At 42.0% G+C, this 17079-nt stretch overlaps 1 protein-coding gene across 1 annotated transcript; it reads left to right on the top strand.

Annotated features, from left to right (window-relative positions):
- The first annotated feature begins 753 nt into the window (after positions 1–753).
- LOC122320087 lies at positions 754–7764 on the top strand. The gene is made up of 4 exons (XM_043208162.1): positions 754–1190; positions 1273–1496; positions 1596–2028; positions 7746–7764. The coding sequence occupies exons 1-4, from the start codon at positions 754–756 to the stop codon at positions 7762–7764; spliced, it is 1113 nt and encodes a 370-aa protein (XP_043064097.1).
- The last annotated feature ends 9315 nt before the right edge of the window (positions 7765–17079 follow it).

A 17079-nucleotide genomic window follows, 5' to 3' on the forward strand; every position in this document is an offset into this window, starting at 1 on the left:
ATGAGCGCTTTCCTGAGGCACTCAACACATCGTGGCTGAAGTTGTCATCCGACATTAGTCGAACCCAGCAAATAAAGTTTCCTCGACGTGCGCTGCATCCAAATGGTGCTATTGAGATTCACGGATTCTGTGACGCCAGCATCGACGCCTATGGGGGATGCATTTATCTCGTTTCAATAGCTGAGGGCAAGCGAGAAATGCATCTGTTTTGTTCAAAGTCCCGTGTGGCACCTTTGAAGACTCTCACAGTTCCCAAATTGGAGCTGTGCGCTGCCGTGTTACTGGTCCAGCTGATGCGGGACGTACGCAACATGGATCTCTTCGATTGCCCGTTTTATTGCTGGTCGGATTCCGCTGTAGCTTTATCATAGAGAAGCGATGAACCTTCACGTTTCCAAGTATTTATTGCTAATCGAATTTCTTTAATTTAAGAGCTATCCAGTGGCATTAATTGGCGCTATGTACCGACTGACTGCAATCCAGCCGACATCTTGTCAAGAGGTGCTTCCCCGACTGAGGTTCTTGAATCTGCTCTTTGGTTCAGAGGCCCAGCGTTTCTTCTCAAGAATCAGCACGATTGGCCTGAATCTTGTTTCCCTGTGAAGACTCTGCCCGAGCTCAGAAAGCGCATTTTTGTTGGCGCCTCTACCGAAGTGGATCTGACTTTAAAATGCAAGTTTTTGAATTCCTGGCTAAATATGACCCACACCTTTGGATATGTTTACAAATTTGCACACCTTCGAAGATGTCAAAATGGGCACTCAGATGCTCATCAGATGTATCCAAATGAGCAACCTGGCTGATGACTACTGGAGACTGCATTCTAAGCAGCAAATTTCATCATCCAGCCCGTTGTCCTCTCTTTTGCCATTCATCGATAGCTTCGGTCTGATGCGAGTTGGTGGCCGTCTACAGAATTCGTCCTTGGATTACAATGCGCAGCATACTGCCATGCCAGCATCCAGTTACACGTGCCATTATACTGGTCTACGAGCACTGCTCGCTCACATGCGCCTTCAGTTTTGGCCGATAGGTGGCCGGAAAACAGTGTCAGCTGCAACGTCAAAATGCGTCATTTGCTTTCGTGCCAAACCACAGCTTTCTCAACACATAATGGCTGACTTGCCCAAGGATCGTGTAAACGCCACGTCTACGTTACGTTTTATTACAAAACCGGAGTTCGAAGCAAGGTGCCTGTGACAACGTACGTCTGCGTTTTCATCTTTCGACACAAGAATATTTGGGAGCACTGAAGCGGTTTATTCTCACTAGAGGCAAACCTGTCCGAATATGGTCGGATAATGCCACGAACTTCGTTGGAGCCAAGAACGAGCTAGCTGAGCTGAAGAATCTATTCTTATCGAGCCCCCACATTCGAGCGATTGAAGAATTCTGCTTGGAAGATTCGATTGAGGTGCGTTTTATTCCCTCTCGTTCACCTCACTTTGGAGGTCTCTGGGAGGCTGCAGTAAAAACGGCCAAATTTCATTTCTACCGTTCTGTTGGCCCATCGTTATTATCGTTCGATGAATTACGCACTCTCATTTGCCACATTGCGGCGATTGTAAACTCACGGCCTTTACTCCCTCTTTCAGAGAATCCGGCAGATCTTGAGGCGCTAACTTCTGCACACTTTCTTGGCACAGTTCCACTGGTGTTGTATTCTGAGCCTGACGTCACAAAGCTGAACTTCAATCGTTTGGACCGCTGGAAGAGAATTTCCTACTTCCAACAAATCTTCTGGTCAGGGTGGCGTGAAGAGTACTTGACCCTGTTACAGCAACGGTCAAAGCGGCGCACTCCCAAACCTGTGCTGCAAATCAACGATATCGTCTTGGTCCAGAATGAGATTTTGCCTCCACTTAAATGGCCATTAGCCCGGGTCATGGAATTGGTGCCCGGATCCGATGGAGTTTCTCGTGTGGCAGTAATACGAACTTCAACTGGAGTCACTCGCAGAGCTGTCCGCCAATTGTGCGTGCTTCCGAAGCTGGATCTGGTTGAAAGCCCACGTCTTCCAACGGGGGAGTATGTTCGGTCATGCCGCAGCCTAAATCAAACCACTAATTTCAAATCGTAACGTAAAACCAAAGTATTTGCCCTGCGCGGCAACACTGTTTTGATTGTCATTGCTAACTACCTTTGCACTTTTTCGCTTATCGCTTCCTGGCCTTGTCCACGGCAAGCTGGTATATAGTTCGATTTTGGTACTCGCTTACACAAGGCACGATCGCTGATCGCCTGCCAAATCTCGGCTTTATGTACTTTCGTCTAAAGCACAGACAAATCGGTCTGCCTGCTAATATACCTTTTCGCTGCAAAAAGGCACAGACAAATCGGTCTGCCTGCCCAACATACCTTATCGCTGTAAAAAGGCACAGACAATTCGGTCTGCCTGCCTAACCAACTCAACAACAAACAATAACTTTATACATTTAAGGCCTTGGTGCCAAATAATAAATAAGTGCATTTTATTAACTAAATTTGTGATTATTTTATTTGGGCACCGTGAAGGTATTTTTTTTTTTTTTTTTTATATAGCTTTGCTTTTATTTATTGAATCTACTCTTAATTTTGAGACTAACAATAAGTTGGCGAATCTTAACATTAAAATTTAACTAGCAGTATACTAAGACTGCATTCTGGTTGCGCGTCCCTCAGGTCGTTCGCTGGGTGGGTAAGTCATTGCGACGAAGGCGTGATTGGTTGCTCAACCTTGTTAGACCTCTCGCCAGGTGGTTAGGGTGCACCGATAGCTTGGTTAAGTACTTTGCCTTCTGTTCAGCGATCACTTCTTTGACTGGTAGAATGTTCAAGTCGCGGTGTACGTTTTCGTTGCGAACGTACCACGGTGCCCCGGTGATTGTTCTCAAGATCTTCGACTGAACTTTGACCGAGCGTTGATAAGCCAATAAAGGCTGCTGGCTTTTAGCTTTAGGTGTGTTCTTTTGGCTTCAATGTGCCGGCGCCATGTGAGTCTTCTGTCGAGATGTACTCCTAGGTATGTTACTTCGTTTGCTTGTGGGAGTAGGGTGTTGTTTAATGTAATCGGCGGGCAGTTTTGCCTGTTCAGAGTGAACGTAACGTGCTTGCATTTTAGTTCGTTCACTTTAATTCGCCAATCTGACAGCCGCTTTTCAACATCGATCAAATGAAGAGCTAGCTGCGCAGTTGCTTGAATCGGGCATTTTGAGCGGCTAAGAATAGCTGTCTCATCGGCAAACGTGGATGTTGTTAGACGTGTGCTTGTCGGGATATCTGCTGTGTACAGGACATATAATATTGGCCCTAGCACGCTACCTTGAGGAACTCCAGCTCCAACAGTGTAATCGTCAGATATAGCAGTGTTGCACCTCACGACAAATTTTCTGTCGTTAAGGTAAGACTCTAAAATCTTGTGGGTGCTGTAGGGGAGCATTGTCTTGATCTTGTACATTAGACCTTCTAGCCAGACTCTATCAAATGCTTGAGAGACATCTAAAAATATGGCAGTACAGTACTCCCGTTTTTCGAACGGGTTCCGAATTTTGGATGTTATTCGGTTGACCTGCTCAATTGTTCCATGCTTTTCACGAAACCCAAATTGGTGTGACGGGATACCTTCCTGCATTCTCAGGTATGTTTTTCAAAGAGTTTGGATAGGCAAGAGAGTAGGCTTATAGGTCTATACGACGTGGGGTAGTGTGGTCTTTCCCCGGCTTTGCTATCATTATTATAATTGACTTTTTCCATCTCACTGAAGAGTGGCCAAGTTTTGCGATGGCATTAAATAGCTGGGTGAGAGTGCAAACGGCGCAGTATGGAAGCTCAATGGTCATATTGGGAGTTGTGAGGTCGCAGCCCGGGGATTTTTTCGGATTCAGTTGATGATGTTAACGATTTCGTTTGGGCGAAACTCGATTGGCTCATGTTGAGGCTGGGGTTCATATGATGGGTGCATGGCATAACGCCCAGTGTCATAGCGCCCGCGGGCGTTCCGTCACTTTCTGAAAGTGTCATATCGCCCGCGGGCGCTATGTCATTTTTCTTGTGGGCCTTATGACACTGTGAGAAGTGCATTGACGCCCGAACCTAATAATAATGAAATACCTGGTATAAATGGATGCATGTAAGTGCGGATCAGAAGAGATCCAAGAGCCGGGTACAGAGTCAATCGACTCAGGAGGGAGCATCCCGAACCTAATAGTAATGAAATACCTGGTATAAATAGCCGCCCAGCATAATTAATCGTGGGAATCGAGTGCTCAATAGCGTAAGAAGCGCCGCAGGCAAAAATTTTGCTTGCGCTTAAATAAAGTAAATTTAAATACAAAATTGTGTTAACATGTCATTTATTTCATTTAAACATTATTGATAAACTTTGATTTGGCTGTCTACTATTTGCCTGCAATATGGGCAGAGCAATAGAGACTTCGCCGCTTTCATTTTCATCACTTTGTAGCACTCAAAACATATTTAGGTGTATATTTATTGATGTGGCCTGTAGGTAGTTTTTAGCAAATTTCGGATGATAATGGTGCTTAATACGGCTTCTGATTAAAATTCCAGTCCCGCCGTGTGCTTTACCATCTGGATGATTTGTTCCATAGAATGAATATCCTCGTAGTTGGAAATTGCATCTGTTTGTAAGATGTATTTCTGAAAGCAGCATTACGTCGATTTGATTGTCTAGTGGGAATTGCGCAAACTCGAGTTTATGCTGCGAAACGCCGTTAGCGTTCCACGTAGATATTCGTAGGGAAGTCATTATTTGGATTGTTGTGAAACCAGCATTTGTATAAGTAGATTTTGGTTTCGCATTAGATCTTCCATAGTTGTACGCATAAACGACATAAACTCCGTAAGGCTTTGTTGTAGACTGTATATCAAAGTTTCAAAGTTACTTTTTGGCTGCTCCGGCGGTTGATGCTGCTGAGCCGTGTTCGGTTCTTGGTGTGCTGATTGCGGCAGTGAGATTTTTGGGGCTGTGGTAGCCAGTCCTGATTTTAAAGCGCTTGCGTATGTGACATTTTTGGCAGAGTTTATGGGTCCTAGTGAGGATCTGGCTGCAGTCAAGAAGAAGACTTCAGGGTTTGACCTGGAGGCTATGAACTGATTATTTTGGCTGCGGGCAGTAGGTTCCCTCTGGTGGATGCGACTTTTCAGCTCCTTGTAAACTGGACAACCTCTATAGTTAGCAGTGTGATTTCCACCGCAGTTGCCGCACTTTTTCGAGTTCTGGTCATCTTTACTGGCTGGGCAGTGTGCGGAGTCATGAAGCTCACCACAAACTACACACACCGGGCGCAGTTTATAGTAAGACCCTGTATGGCCATATTCTTGGCAGTTCGCACATTGTACCGTGCCATTGCGTTTGTGCGGCAGGAACTGAAGATTGTATATAGGGTGCACTTCGTATTTCTTTAGGGGCGTATTTTGTGGTTCGAGCTCAACCTTAAAGAGTGGCTGTGGCTTTCTATCCCTGTTAAGGATATTGAAGACTGTCTTAGCGCTAAAGCCCTTCTCTTGTAGCGCCTTTGTTATCTCTGCAGGCGATACTTCGGACTCTATGCCCTTAAGTACGACTTGCAGGCCCTTGCTGCTTTTCAGCTGATAAAAGTGCTTTTTTTTTTGTCGGTGAGGTATTTCGATAATACTCTGTAATTATCTTCAGACTTCGTTTGAACTTTTCTTTCCTGGATGTTGCCCTTTACGAGTGGTATTATGTGAAAGTTGTCCTTGCCAATAAGCTCTATAATTTTGTTGACAATAACGTTGAAACTTTTTTCTCGTATGTAAATTGGCGGGGGCTTAGGCTTCCTTTTTTCGACTTCTGTAGATTCGGCGTCTTCCTCATAGTCTGCCAAGAATTTAAAACGGTTTGAGTTCGTAGGCGTTTCTATTGCAGCTATGTTAGCATTGTCACGGGTTATTTTGCGTTGAGAGTTTAGGGGGCTCAGCTTCCTTTTGATTTGAATGTAGCGATCCATACCAGTCTGCACAGCCGGCTTAATATTTTCTTTGGATTTGTTCTCTTTTTCGGGCAGCGCAGCGGCAGAAGTGTTAATGTTTGCGTTGCTAGCTGATGACGTCGTTAAACACGCTGTCGTTACAGTTGCGGTGGTTGTTGTTGTTACGGTTGACGTTGTCAAAGAAGTTGCGGTGCTAGTTACTGCGCTCTTTGGCTGCAGACACATCGATGGTAGCGAGGGGGAGCAAGAACGCGCTCTCTCGCTCTCTACTTTTAAGTATTCGCTCAAGTTTGGGGTAATTGACCGTGTTTGGGATGAGCTTGCATTACTTTCGGTTGCTTTGAAAGTGCAGTAAGCGTTGTTTCTTTGTACTGAGAGCCATCTCTCGTTTTGCTCACGTTGACGTTGTGTGCGAAAGTCGTTTAGACTCATTGCAATCGAGGTTGATTTTGTTCGAGTTTTAAATGTTATCTATATATATAAAAATGGAGACAAAAAATGTACGGAATCGCATCACATAAAAACGGCTTGACCGATTTGCCTGAAAATTGGTAGGGAGGTAGCTTAGAGCCAGGAGAAGGACACATGATACGTTTTATCCCGTTCGACATACCAAAAATCGCATATAAAGTGAGTTACTACCTCATCACACTGGCAAACACACGCTACCATAGCATTTTAACTCAATTTTTGTGGTTTTGGTGAATTGAATTGAAGTAAAGTTTTTGTAATTTTGGTGTCAGTCATTGAACTTCTCCTAAACGGCTGAACGGCAGAAATTATAAAGTCAAGTTTGGAAGACGACGTTGTTGGAACATAGGTCTATTTTCAGTAAGATTTTCGTTTTTAACAATGCCACAAACCAGACGTACAAGTATAGGCCGCAGAACTAGAAATACGGCGAGTCAAAGATATACATATATGTAAGAGCAACTCAAACTGATGAGCAACGCGAAGCGCGAAATTAACTTCAACGGAATCGAAATCAACATATGTAGAAATGTTGTGTTTAATCTCTATAGAGCTGCATTCTGTTATAATGTGGCAATTGATTACAGTTCAGAGCAAATCGTTGCTATTGGACTAATGAATATTGTGTGTCCACATTGCAATGCATTGAAGTTCAAAAATGAAGCCCCTGGATTGTGTTGCGCCAGCGGCCAAGTCAAGTTGACGCCATTGGTACCACCACCAGAGCCACTACATTCATTGGTTTCCGGAAATGGGCCGGATTCGAATCATTTTTTGACTCATATACAGCAATACAATAATTGCTTTCAAATGACATTATTTGGCGCAACAAAAAAATTTCGAGACAGTTTTAAGCCTACTTTCAAGGTAAGTAAGTATAATGGCAAACAATTTTATTTAGTTTTACAACCATGTAGCTGAGTCAGTGTTGTGTAAATGTGTTTACAAAGTGTTCTACAATTTTCTATACAATTACCGAAATACATATGTAGAAAATTGCTTCTTGACTCCAATTCATTTGATATATGTATAATAATCAGGGCTAACAGAGTTATGTTTTTAAATGAAAAAATATTTATTTCCATATTTTCGCCTTTTTTCCTATAAATCCATATTTTACACAATCACTTCAATAAATCCATATTTTGAGCATTAAAGTGTCTGAAAACCTGTAGAAAAATAAGTTTGGCTCAAATATTATGAAATTTCTGTCGTTTGCCTTATACTCGATAATAAATAATGTAAACAAAACATCGTTGCGTCGTTAATCAATCAAAATATGTATCATCGAATGTATCAAATATGAATCTGCGAATTCTTCAGGACATATCGCGAATGTTAGCAGGAAATCTCATTGATAGTTCTACAGAAGGTGACGATCTTATCCTGAATTTATCACCTGCTGAACTGAATGCATATGCAAATGCTCCTGTTACATCTTGCGATGTTGAGCGTTCATTTTCATCATATAAACACATATTGAGTGACAAACGCCGTAGTTTTGTTTTTACTAATCTGACACAACATGTCATATTGTTCTGCAATGATCTTTGAGACAAACGGCGTACTTTTGTTTGTAGTGATTTCTAATTGTTCATTGTCATAAAAAGTTAATATGATCGATATAATCGTCTACATTTATCCATTTTTATACCTATATTTATCCCTATTTTCGTATACTACCTATATTTATCCATATTTATCCATTTTATTCCATATTTGTCAACTTTTTCGTCCATATTTCGTCCATATTTCTCTATTTTTTCGTCCATAAATCCATACATATTCTTACGTTTTTAAGAACAAAACTCTGTTAGCCCTGATAATAATATAAGCACTTTAATTAATATAAATATGATATGTAGCTTTTACAGTTTTTCAACTTCGTTTTACATTTTTTTTCTTCGAGAACACACGACCTTCTTCCTTCCAAGCTAATTCTCTACTCTCTCAGCTTCTTATATTTCCTTCTCTTGACGCTCCCTTCTGTTAAACCTAATGCTAAGAATCAGATGTTCTGTTAAATAAAGATTTCTGGAATCGCTCATGAGAGATGGCAATCCTACATTCGGCTATTCTGCAATTCATTCGTCCCGAATGACGGCGACCATAGTTTCATGTATTCCGCAACTGTATTTGTCTTGATAGGACCTTCATCATCTCTAACCTTTTCCATGAGATATCTTCCATGTCTTAACTTGCGTATAACGACATAGGGTCCTTCTTCAGCTTCAATCCGGTTCCAAACTGCGTACGTTTGATAGCGACTAAATCCCCAATAGTTTCTGGTTTCCTAGACTTGTTATATGCCTTGCTATTTTCATCCTGAATCTTTGAGATGTTTTCCTTGGCTTCTCGACGAATATTTTTTTTTACTTCTTGCAACTCGCTTAAATAGTCTTCTTCCAGTAAATTTCCCAAATCAATATCGTACTTAGTCTTCATGTTTATTCCAGTTAAGATTTTAAACGGAGATAGTTTAGTACTTCTAGGTGGTGAAGAGTTTATAAACTGTTGAAGTCTTCCTACGTGTTTGTACCAGGCTTTCGGGTCTTCTGCACAAAGTTTGGTCAGTAGGGTGATGACAATCCGGTTGATACGCTCAACTTGGCCGTTGCCGCGAGGCACTCCTGTGGCTACTAACAAATGTTGAATATTGTTATCCTTGCAAGATTCCTCAAAGACATTCGCTGTAAACGCTGTTCCTGTTATCAAGCGACTTGGATTACCGAATACTCCCGATTGCCTTCGTAGTCTGTCCACGACCTCATCGGCGCCGGTGCTTTTGGTGGGATAAAGCCACACAAACTTAGAAAAAGCGTCGACTACTACTAGGATTTGATTGTATTGCTTTTTTGTCAAGTCCATCGGACCAACGTGGTCGATGTGGTATGTTTGTAAAGATTTATCTGATTTGTTTATAGTATTAAGATAACCCTCCTTTTTCCCATGCTTCGCCTCACCAACTATACATTCTATACAAGTCTTCACAATTGCTTGAGCTTTTCTATCTAGTTCTGGGACATAATAATCACGCTGAATCAGATCGATCGTCTTCTTGACTCCAAAGTGTCATTCTCGGTGAGCCGTGCGGATTATTTCGACTTCCATGGCTGACGGAATTACGATAAGCTCTTTTATCGTGTCCTTGTGAAAAATTTCGTGCTTGAGAGCAAGTAAATTCTCCATTTCCTTAGAGCCTGTACTATAGCGAGTACTTCTAGCTCATAAGATGGATATTTCTCTTCGGTTTCTGTTGTCCTGCGGCTCATGTACTCTACCGTACATGCTTGCATCACAATGCACTTCTGTGGCACTCTTTTGGTCGAATAACTTTAATACTGCAGATCTAGATAAGTATAGTTTTAACTGGTTAAACGATGCTAACTCTTCTTCGCCAATCTTAAAGAAAGCAAAATCCTTCACAAATCTCCGAAAATAGGAAGTTAGGCCAAGATATCGCTGAACTCCTTTCTTGTCTCGCGGAACTGGAAAATTTTCGACCGCCCACGTCCTTTCTGCTGACGGTTGGATAGTGGCATTTTCGACTATATACCCTAAGAACTGAACTCTTTTCTGTAAGATCTGACACTTATCCCACTTGATACGTAGACCTGACTCTTGTGCTACACTCAAAACTCTCTTAAATTTCTCCAGTCCTTCACGCTCATCTTCCGATGGAATTATCAGATCTTCCCTGTACAAAATCAGAGTACCGTCTTCAATTAACGGTCTGAGTACAGAAAATATGTACCTCATGAACACAGCTGGAGAATTAGAAGTTCCAAATGGTACGATGCAGAATTCGTACTGTCCGCTTTCAGTGACAAACGAGGTATATTTTCTGGAACTCTCGTGTACGTGGACATGGAAAAATCCATTTGATAAATCCAATGTTGAAAATACTTTTCCTTTTTGAAGCTTCTGCAACACGTCATCAATCAGCGCCATAGGGAAATTATCGCGAATAATCTTTTGGTTCAATTTCCGATAGTCACAACAGAGCCTTTTAGTGCCATCATTTTTGGCCACCAGGACAATGGGAGAGGCGTATTCCGAAACACTTTGACGAATGATTCCATCCTTGAGCCAATCCTTGATCTGCTTAACAACTTTCTCGTTATCCTCGAACTGGAATTTCATCTGTCAGAAGAATCTTCATTTCTATTGGGCTTGATTCAGGCTTCCGTGGCTGATATGTTTTAATTAAATCCACCACTTCCGACTTTAAATCATGGCACAGGTGAATGAGATCTAAATCTGGCACAATCTCTTCGTAAAAATCTGCTGTCATTAACTGATGAAACGTTTCTGTCAAGTCTGGTATATTTAAAGTTGAAGCTTTCTCAGCAACATTTTGATAATCACTTTGATGAGTGATGTTTATTTCATTGTTCCGAGCAGAGTTATTAATTACTCGATCTTTGACTACAGTGCGATCATGAACATTTGCTGACGATACTTTATGGAAAACCACTCCCTTTGCTCCTATAATTGCGTTTACGTTGTCCAAAACATCACTGCCCATCACACCTTCATAAAGAGTATCTTTGTCACGGACCACATGGAAACACATGTCAATGGCAACGTCGTCCAACTTCGTAGCAATCATAAACGAGCCTAAATTGTAGATCTTTTTGCCTCCGATTCTAACTAGCTCCTTAATATTTGGTTTTAAAATGCCTGGATGGATTCGCATGTCAGCTGTCTCGCAAATAGTACAAATATCGCTGCCAGAATCAAATAATGCTGTAATCTGGCCGTTTCCAATACTAATGTTTTTGAATGCTCTATTGTAAGTCGATTGTGACAGTTGTTGATGGTTGGAATTTTCGTTTTTTATTTCCCTACGAGTCTCTCTGGTACCGCACTGATTTGCCTTGTGTCCTATCTGGTTACACTTGAAACATTTAATGCTTGCTTCTTTACAGTCCTTTGCGATGTGTCTTGTCTCTTGGATTGCTTTGTTTAACGGAATTTCATACCTTGGCTTCTGCTTATAGCTCTGACTCGCACTTATCTTCTCATAAATTTTAAGTTTCTCACGGAACTCCTTAAGATTAGAAGCTTGGTATAAGCAGCTCTTATTTTGCTTTGAGTCTGGTATACCCTCTATGATGTAATCTATGATGCTTTCCTCATCCAACTTGGACTGATTAGCCAAAGCAGTTATGCTGTAGAAATATTCAATTAAACTCTCTTTTTGAGTTTTCTTTCTGTTTTCTAGCAACTTGTGGACCTGTTTTGCTGAGAGCTTTTCTCCAAACTCATTTCTTAGGGCTTCTTTCAATGAATTCCAATCATTTATTCCTAACTGCCTGCCGTAAATAAATTTTTGAAGATCAGTCCACCCAACTGTAATGAAATTTAATTCAAAATCTTCCAGAAAATGCAGAAAGGGAATCTTCAATGTCTCTTAGTGTAAACGCCATGGTTGAAGTAGTATTAGGTGTGTGTGATTCTTCATACACTGATGAGTCCTCTGAATGCTCTAAAGTTTCCTCTGGGTCTATATTATTTCCCGCAAAATAGGATACTAGTCTCTGCTGTAACTCTGGTTTGTTTCCTGAACTTTTCAAATTCAATTCTTTAAGTTTATCTCTAAGCTCTGCAACAGAAAATCGTGTGATCTCTTCAACATTCATATTCTTCTTACTGAAATCTAACTCTTAAAACACTATTTCTACTATTAATATTTTTTGAATACCTTTCTCTTAAAACTAAAGAACAATTTAAATCTGAATAATATATAGTTAAAGTTGCAATAAAGTAAGTTATATAGAAATTTAAATAAATGCTTCTTTCCGGTCGTCTCTGTTGATGCACCCCTGGATGCCTTGACTGCTTGGGTTGTCGTTGCGATTTGTCTCGCAACCGTTGCGCGCCTCCTGTTGAACTGCTTGCCACCTCGTGCCTCGATGTTGATGCCATCGCTGCTTTCGTAGGACACCTCTTCTGGAACTTTGTCGCTTCGTCTTTCTGGCTGTTTTCCTCTTTTGATCTTCTTCAGCTTTTCCACGATTATGTTCACCTCCTCAAGCTGTCACTGTAGCCATTTTTTATCGCCGTAAGCGACGACGGATTAATGACGTCACCGCTTTCATATCTCGCCTCCGTTTAAACTTCTTTGCGTGTGGAGCTCCAGAATTTTACAATATTTCGAAATACTTAATAGCGGTTGCGAAATATGCAAATTCTTTTCTCCTCTTAGCTTTTTATCTTTCTCACTGCTTCGTTCCTCTTCTCTCTTCTTCGTTGTTGGTGCGCAGAATCTCGCAGTATTTCGCAATGTTTTATGGAATTGCGAAACACGAAAATTCTTGTTTCCTCTTAGTTTTTCTCCTTCTGCTTAGTTTCTGATCCTCGTTCCTCTTCTCTCGACTTTTCTCGGCTTTTCTCTGCTTCTCTCTGCTTCTCTCTGCTATGTAGTTTGTAAGTGACGCGACGCCTCCAGAATTTCACAATATTTCGCAAAGCTTGATGGCGGTTGCGAAATATGAAAATTCTCTTTTTCTTCTTTTACTCTGCTGCTGCATTAAAACACTTCTCTTCATAAATTCTTGCTTTTTCCTTTGGTTTTTCTCATTTTACTGCGTCAACGATGGATTTTTAGCACAAAACTTAATGGTTTTTGTTGGCCGCATATCAGGTTAACTTTCTACGTAGATTTTTTCTGGACGAGCCCCCAAATATGTAGAGAATTGCTTCTTGACTCCAATTCATTTGATATACACTGCTGGTCTTGGGTTAGACGCACTCAGTTTTTCAAACAAATTTGATTTATATTTATTATTTTAATGATTATTGAAAAAAAGTGAATATGCAAAAACATTGACTATTTAATAATACTTCAATTATAATATTCAAAATATTATAAAAATATAACATTAGTTGTGTTTTCAAACATTTTCTTCAAGCAACTTAAAATAAGGCACATTTTTCTTGGTCAATAGAATAGACGCACTTAGACAAATTATTTTTTTTTTTTTTAAAGTAACTTATTTTTAACTTAAATTTTTAGTTGGTGTTAATATTTGATTTATTAGAAATAAAAAAAAATATTTCAGTAATGAATCCTGCCTCCTTTGTTAGCAATAACTTCATAAATCCTGTCCTTCATAGAATAATACAGGGAATCTATGTATTTCAACGAAATCTCGCTCCAAGCACGTTTAATAGCTGCAGTTAATGTTTCCTTGTCTTCGTATTGCTTTCCTCCTTCGTATACCTTCCGCGTTAGCCAGCCCCAAACATTTTCAATTACGTTAAGATCTGGAGAATATGGTGGCCAGGTCATGATCTTAACGTTTTCACTTGAAAAAAACGACTTTCCTTTTTAGTTTTTACTTTTTTACTTTACTATCAGAAATGCAGACCCCCTAAAGCGTCTAAAAATCAAGAAAAAACCTCCACTGAATGCAATACGCAAGGATAAACGGCTTCGATTTGCGAAAGAATACATGACGTGGGAAATTCAATCTGACACTCGGCCTAATGATTGGAGTTCTGTTGTTTTTACTGATGAAAAACGTTTTAATTTAGATGGCCCCAATGACTTTCAATATTATTATCACGATATGCGAAAAGATGAGCTATATTTAAGCCGCCACCACAGCCGAGAAGGTTGAGTAATGGTGTGGGGTGCCATCACGTTTTATGGAACAATTGACTTGATTTTTATCGATCAGAAGATGAACGGCGATCACTTCAAAACATTGTTGGAGTCCGTATTTCCAAAATTAAATGATCTCTTTGGACCAATTCCTTGGATTTTTCAACAAGACAATGCTCCTATTCATAAGAATTACAATAAAGATTTCTGGAATTGCTCATGAGAGATGGCAATCCTACACATATTTATGTATATTCTTGCAGATGCAGGGTCAAATATATCATCGAACAGGTTCCTTCTTGCCAATGCCTGATGAAGACTATACATTTTTGCAAATATATTTTATGGGCAATTCAGCAAGAGAAGTCGATCAGCGTTGCGCACAAAACAACTCAGTGAAAATATCCATTGTGGAACATCTTCAAACATTTTTCCATCAACACAATGAATTTCTTGCATTATTCAAAACTGCGTTAGACCGCATGCCATCAGATAATCATAAAATTGTCATCAGAGCCGATAAGGCGCCTGTAGGACAATATGCTGGACGTCGTCCAGGGAGAAAATTTAGAAAACCGAGACATTGTTTTATTTCGCATTACAATAGAGAAAAGCAGTGAAGGGTATAGAGGCTATTAGTTGCTTTCTAGAGCGCGCGTGGTGTTGAGCTTAGTGTTTACTTTAAAATGACAAGTTGTTCAATTTTCATTAGGTGGCACTACAACCCGATTCGGGTTTTGGCCGGCCTCAGCGTCTCCCTCCAGGCGCATCTGCTCCTCGCGCGCCTCCTCCAATCGGAAATACCCAGTGCAGCTAGGTTCTTCTCCACTTGGTCCTTCCATCGGAGCTTTGGTCGTCCCCTTCGTCGTCGCCCGTAGTCGACCCTCGCTTCAAACACCTTCTGAGCTGGAGATTCTTAATCCATACGCACAACGTGGCCAAGCCAGCGCAGACGTTGTATCGTGATGCGCCGAACCACGTCTACGTCGTCGTACAACTCGTACAGCTCGTGGTTCATCCGAATACGAAAGTCGTCCCCAATCCGAACGGGACCAAAGATCTTGCGAAGAATTTTTCTTTTGAACACTACAAGCGCTGCTGCATCCGTCAGTGACATTACCCATGCTTCTGCGCCATATAATAGCACGGGTAGGATGAGTGTCTTGTAGAGTGTTAATTTTGTACGGCGAGAGAGGTCTCTATTGCACATTTGCTTACTCAGACCAAAGTAGCACCTATTGGCAAGTGTGATTCATCGCTTGATCTCCAGGATGACGTCATTTTCGGGGTTAATGGCAGTGCCAAGGTACGTGAACTCCTTGACCACTTCGAAGGTATAGCTGTCCGCTACCACATGGGAGTCTAGGCGCCGCGCCTCCCTGCTTGTCGACAGCATATACTTCGTCTTGCCCTCGTTTACCGCCAAACCCACTTTTACGGACTCTTTTTCGATAGCCGAAAATGCAGCAGTGACATCACGCTTGCTGTGGCCAATGATGTCAATATCATCGGCATACGCAAGGAGCTGGACACTTTTATAAAAAATATTCCCAGGTAGATGTACACGGGCTTTCCGCAGTCACTAAATTGAAGAGGTCGCACGACAGGGGGTCGCCTTGTCTGAAACCTTGAACGGTATTAAAAGGTTCGGAGAGGTTCGTTCCTACCTTGACAAAGCTGATGGTGCTGCTCAATGTCATTCTGCAAAGACGTATTAGCTTTGCAGAAATACCGAACTCAGACATGGTGGCATATAGGCGTTCGGGCTATGGCGGGCTATCGAATGCAGCTTTATAATCGACAAAGAGATGGTGTGTGTCAATGTTATTCTCGTGGATTTTTCCAGGATTTGGTGTAATGTGAAGATCTGGTCTATGGTGGACTTACCAGGTCTGAAGCCGCACTGATAAGGTCCAATCAGTGTGCTGGTATACGGCTTCAGTCGTTCACATATTACGCTCGATAGGACCTTGTATGAGATGGTAATCAGGCTGATTCCCCGGTAGTTGGCGCATATCGTCGGGTCACCTTTCTTCAGTACAGGACAAAGGACGCTAAGATTCCAATCGTTCTAGCCATATTTTGCACAAGAGCTGATGCATGCACCTTATCAGCTCTTCGCCGCCGGCCTTAAACAACTCTGCAGGCAGTCCATCAGCACCGGCAGCTTTGTTGTTTTTGAGCCGCGTTATAGCAACTCGGACCTCGTCATGGCTAGGTAGTGGTATATCCACATTGTCGTCGATTGGTGGTATGGGGGTGCTTCCTCCAATGGCGGGATTGGTGCCATCATCGCCTGCTAGCAGCTTGGAGAAATGCTCCCTCCATAAGCACAGCGTGCACTGTGTATCCGTAACCCGATTTCCATTTTCATCCCGACAGTTAGATGCTCCGGTCTTGAAACCTTGTGTCAGACGGTTGACTTGTTGGTAGAATTTTCGAACATCATTCCTGTCTTGTAACACCTAAAGTTCCTCGCACTCTCGCTTTTCTTGCTCCCGTTTTTTCCATCTGAAAAGTCGCCTCTCTTCCTTCCTTTTCTCCCTGTAACGTTCAGACTGCAGCGTTTTTCTGTGGACGGCGTTTTTTGCCGCAGTTGCGACGCGACACTCCTCGTCATACCATTGGTTCCGTGTGGGTGGGCGCTTGAACCCAATGGTTGTTTCAGCAGGAGCTCGCATGGAGTGGGATATGTGCGCCCAGAGTCCGCCGGCGTCAACAGGGAGAGGGATAGGTTGGTGGAGCAGTTCCGAGAGGTGAGTGGAGTAGGCTATTGCTGTCCGTTGTGATCGCAGCCTAGTGACGTCAAGCTTTCGTTGCGTGATGGGGCGAATGTTCTTCGCTCGCCATAGCCGCATGCGTATCTTGTCTGCGACAAGGTAGTGGTCCGAGTCAATGTTGACTCCACGAAACGTACGCACGTCCATCACGCTTGAGGCATGCCTTCGGTCTATCACAACGTGATCAATCTGGTTGCGCGTCTTTTGATCAGGGGACAGCCATGTGGCCTTGTGGATGTTAAGGTGCCGAAATCTGGTGATACTC

Source organism: Drosophila ficusphila, unplaced genomic scaffold, assembly GCF_018152265.1.
Source record: "Drosophila ficusphila isolate 14025-0441.05 unplaced genomic scaffold, ASM1815226v1 contig_414, whole genome shotgun sequence".
Classification (NCBI taxonomy): domain Eukaryota; kingdom Metazoa; phylum Arthropoda; class Insecta; order Diptera; family Drosophilidae; genus Drosophila; species Drosophila ficusphila.

What these genes read in the sequence shown, in the direction of transcription:
- LOC122320087 (XM_043208162.1), top strand. Translation starts at nt 754, where the DNA reads ATGGGCACTCAGATGCTCATCAGATGTATCCAAATGAGCAACCTGGCT. An exon ending in AAACCGGAGTTCGAAGCAAG is followed by an intron (nt 1,191 to 1,272) that starts GTGCCTGTGACA and finishes TATTCTCACTAG; the next exon opens with AGGCAAACCTGTCCGAATAT. An exon ending in GGCCAAATTTCATTTCTACC is followed by an intron (nt 1,497 to 1,595) that starts GTTCTGTTGGCC and finishes TCCCTCTTTCAG; the next exon opens with AGAATCCGGCAGATCTTGAG.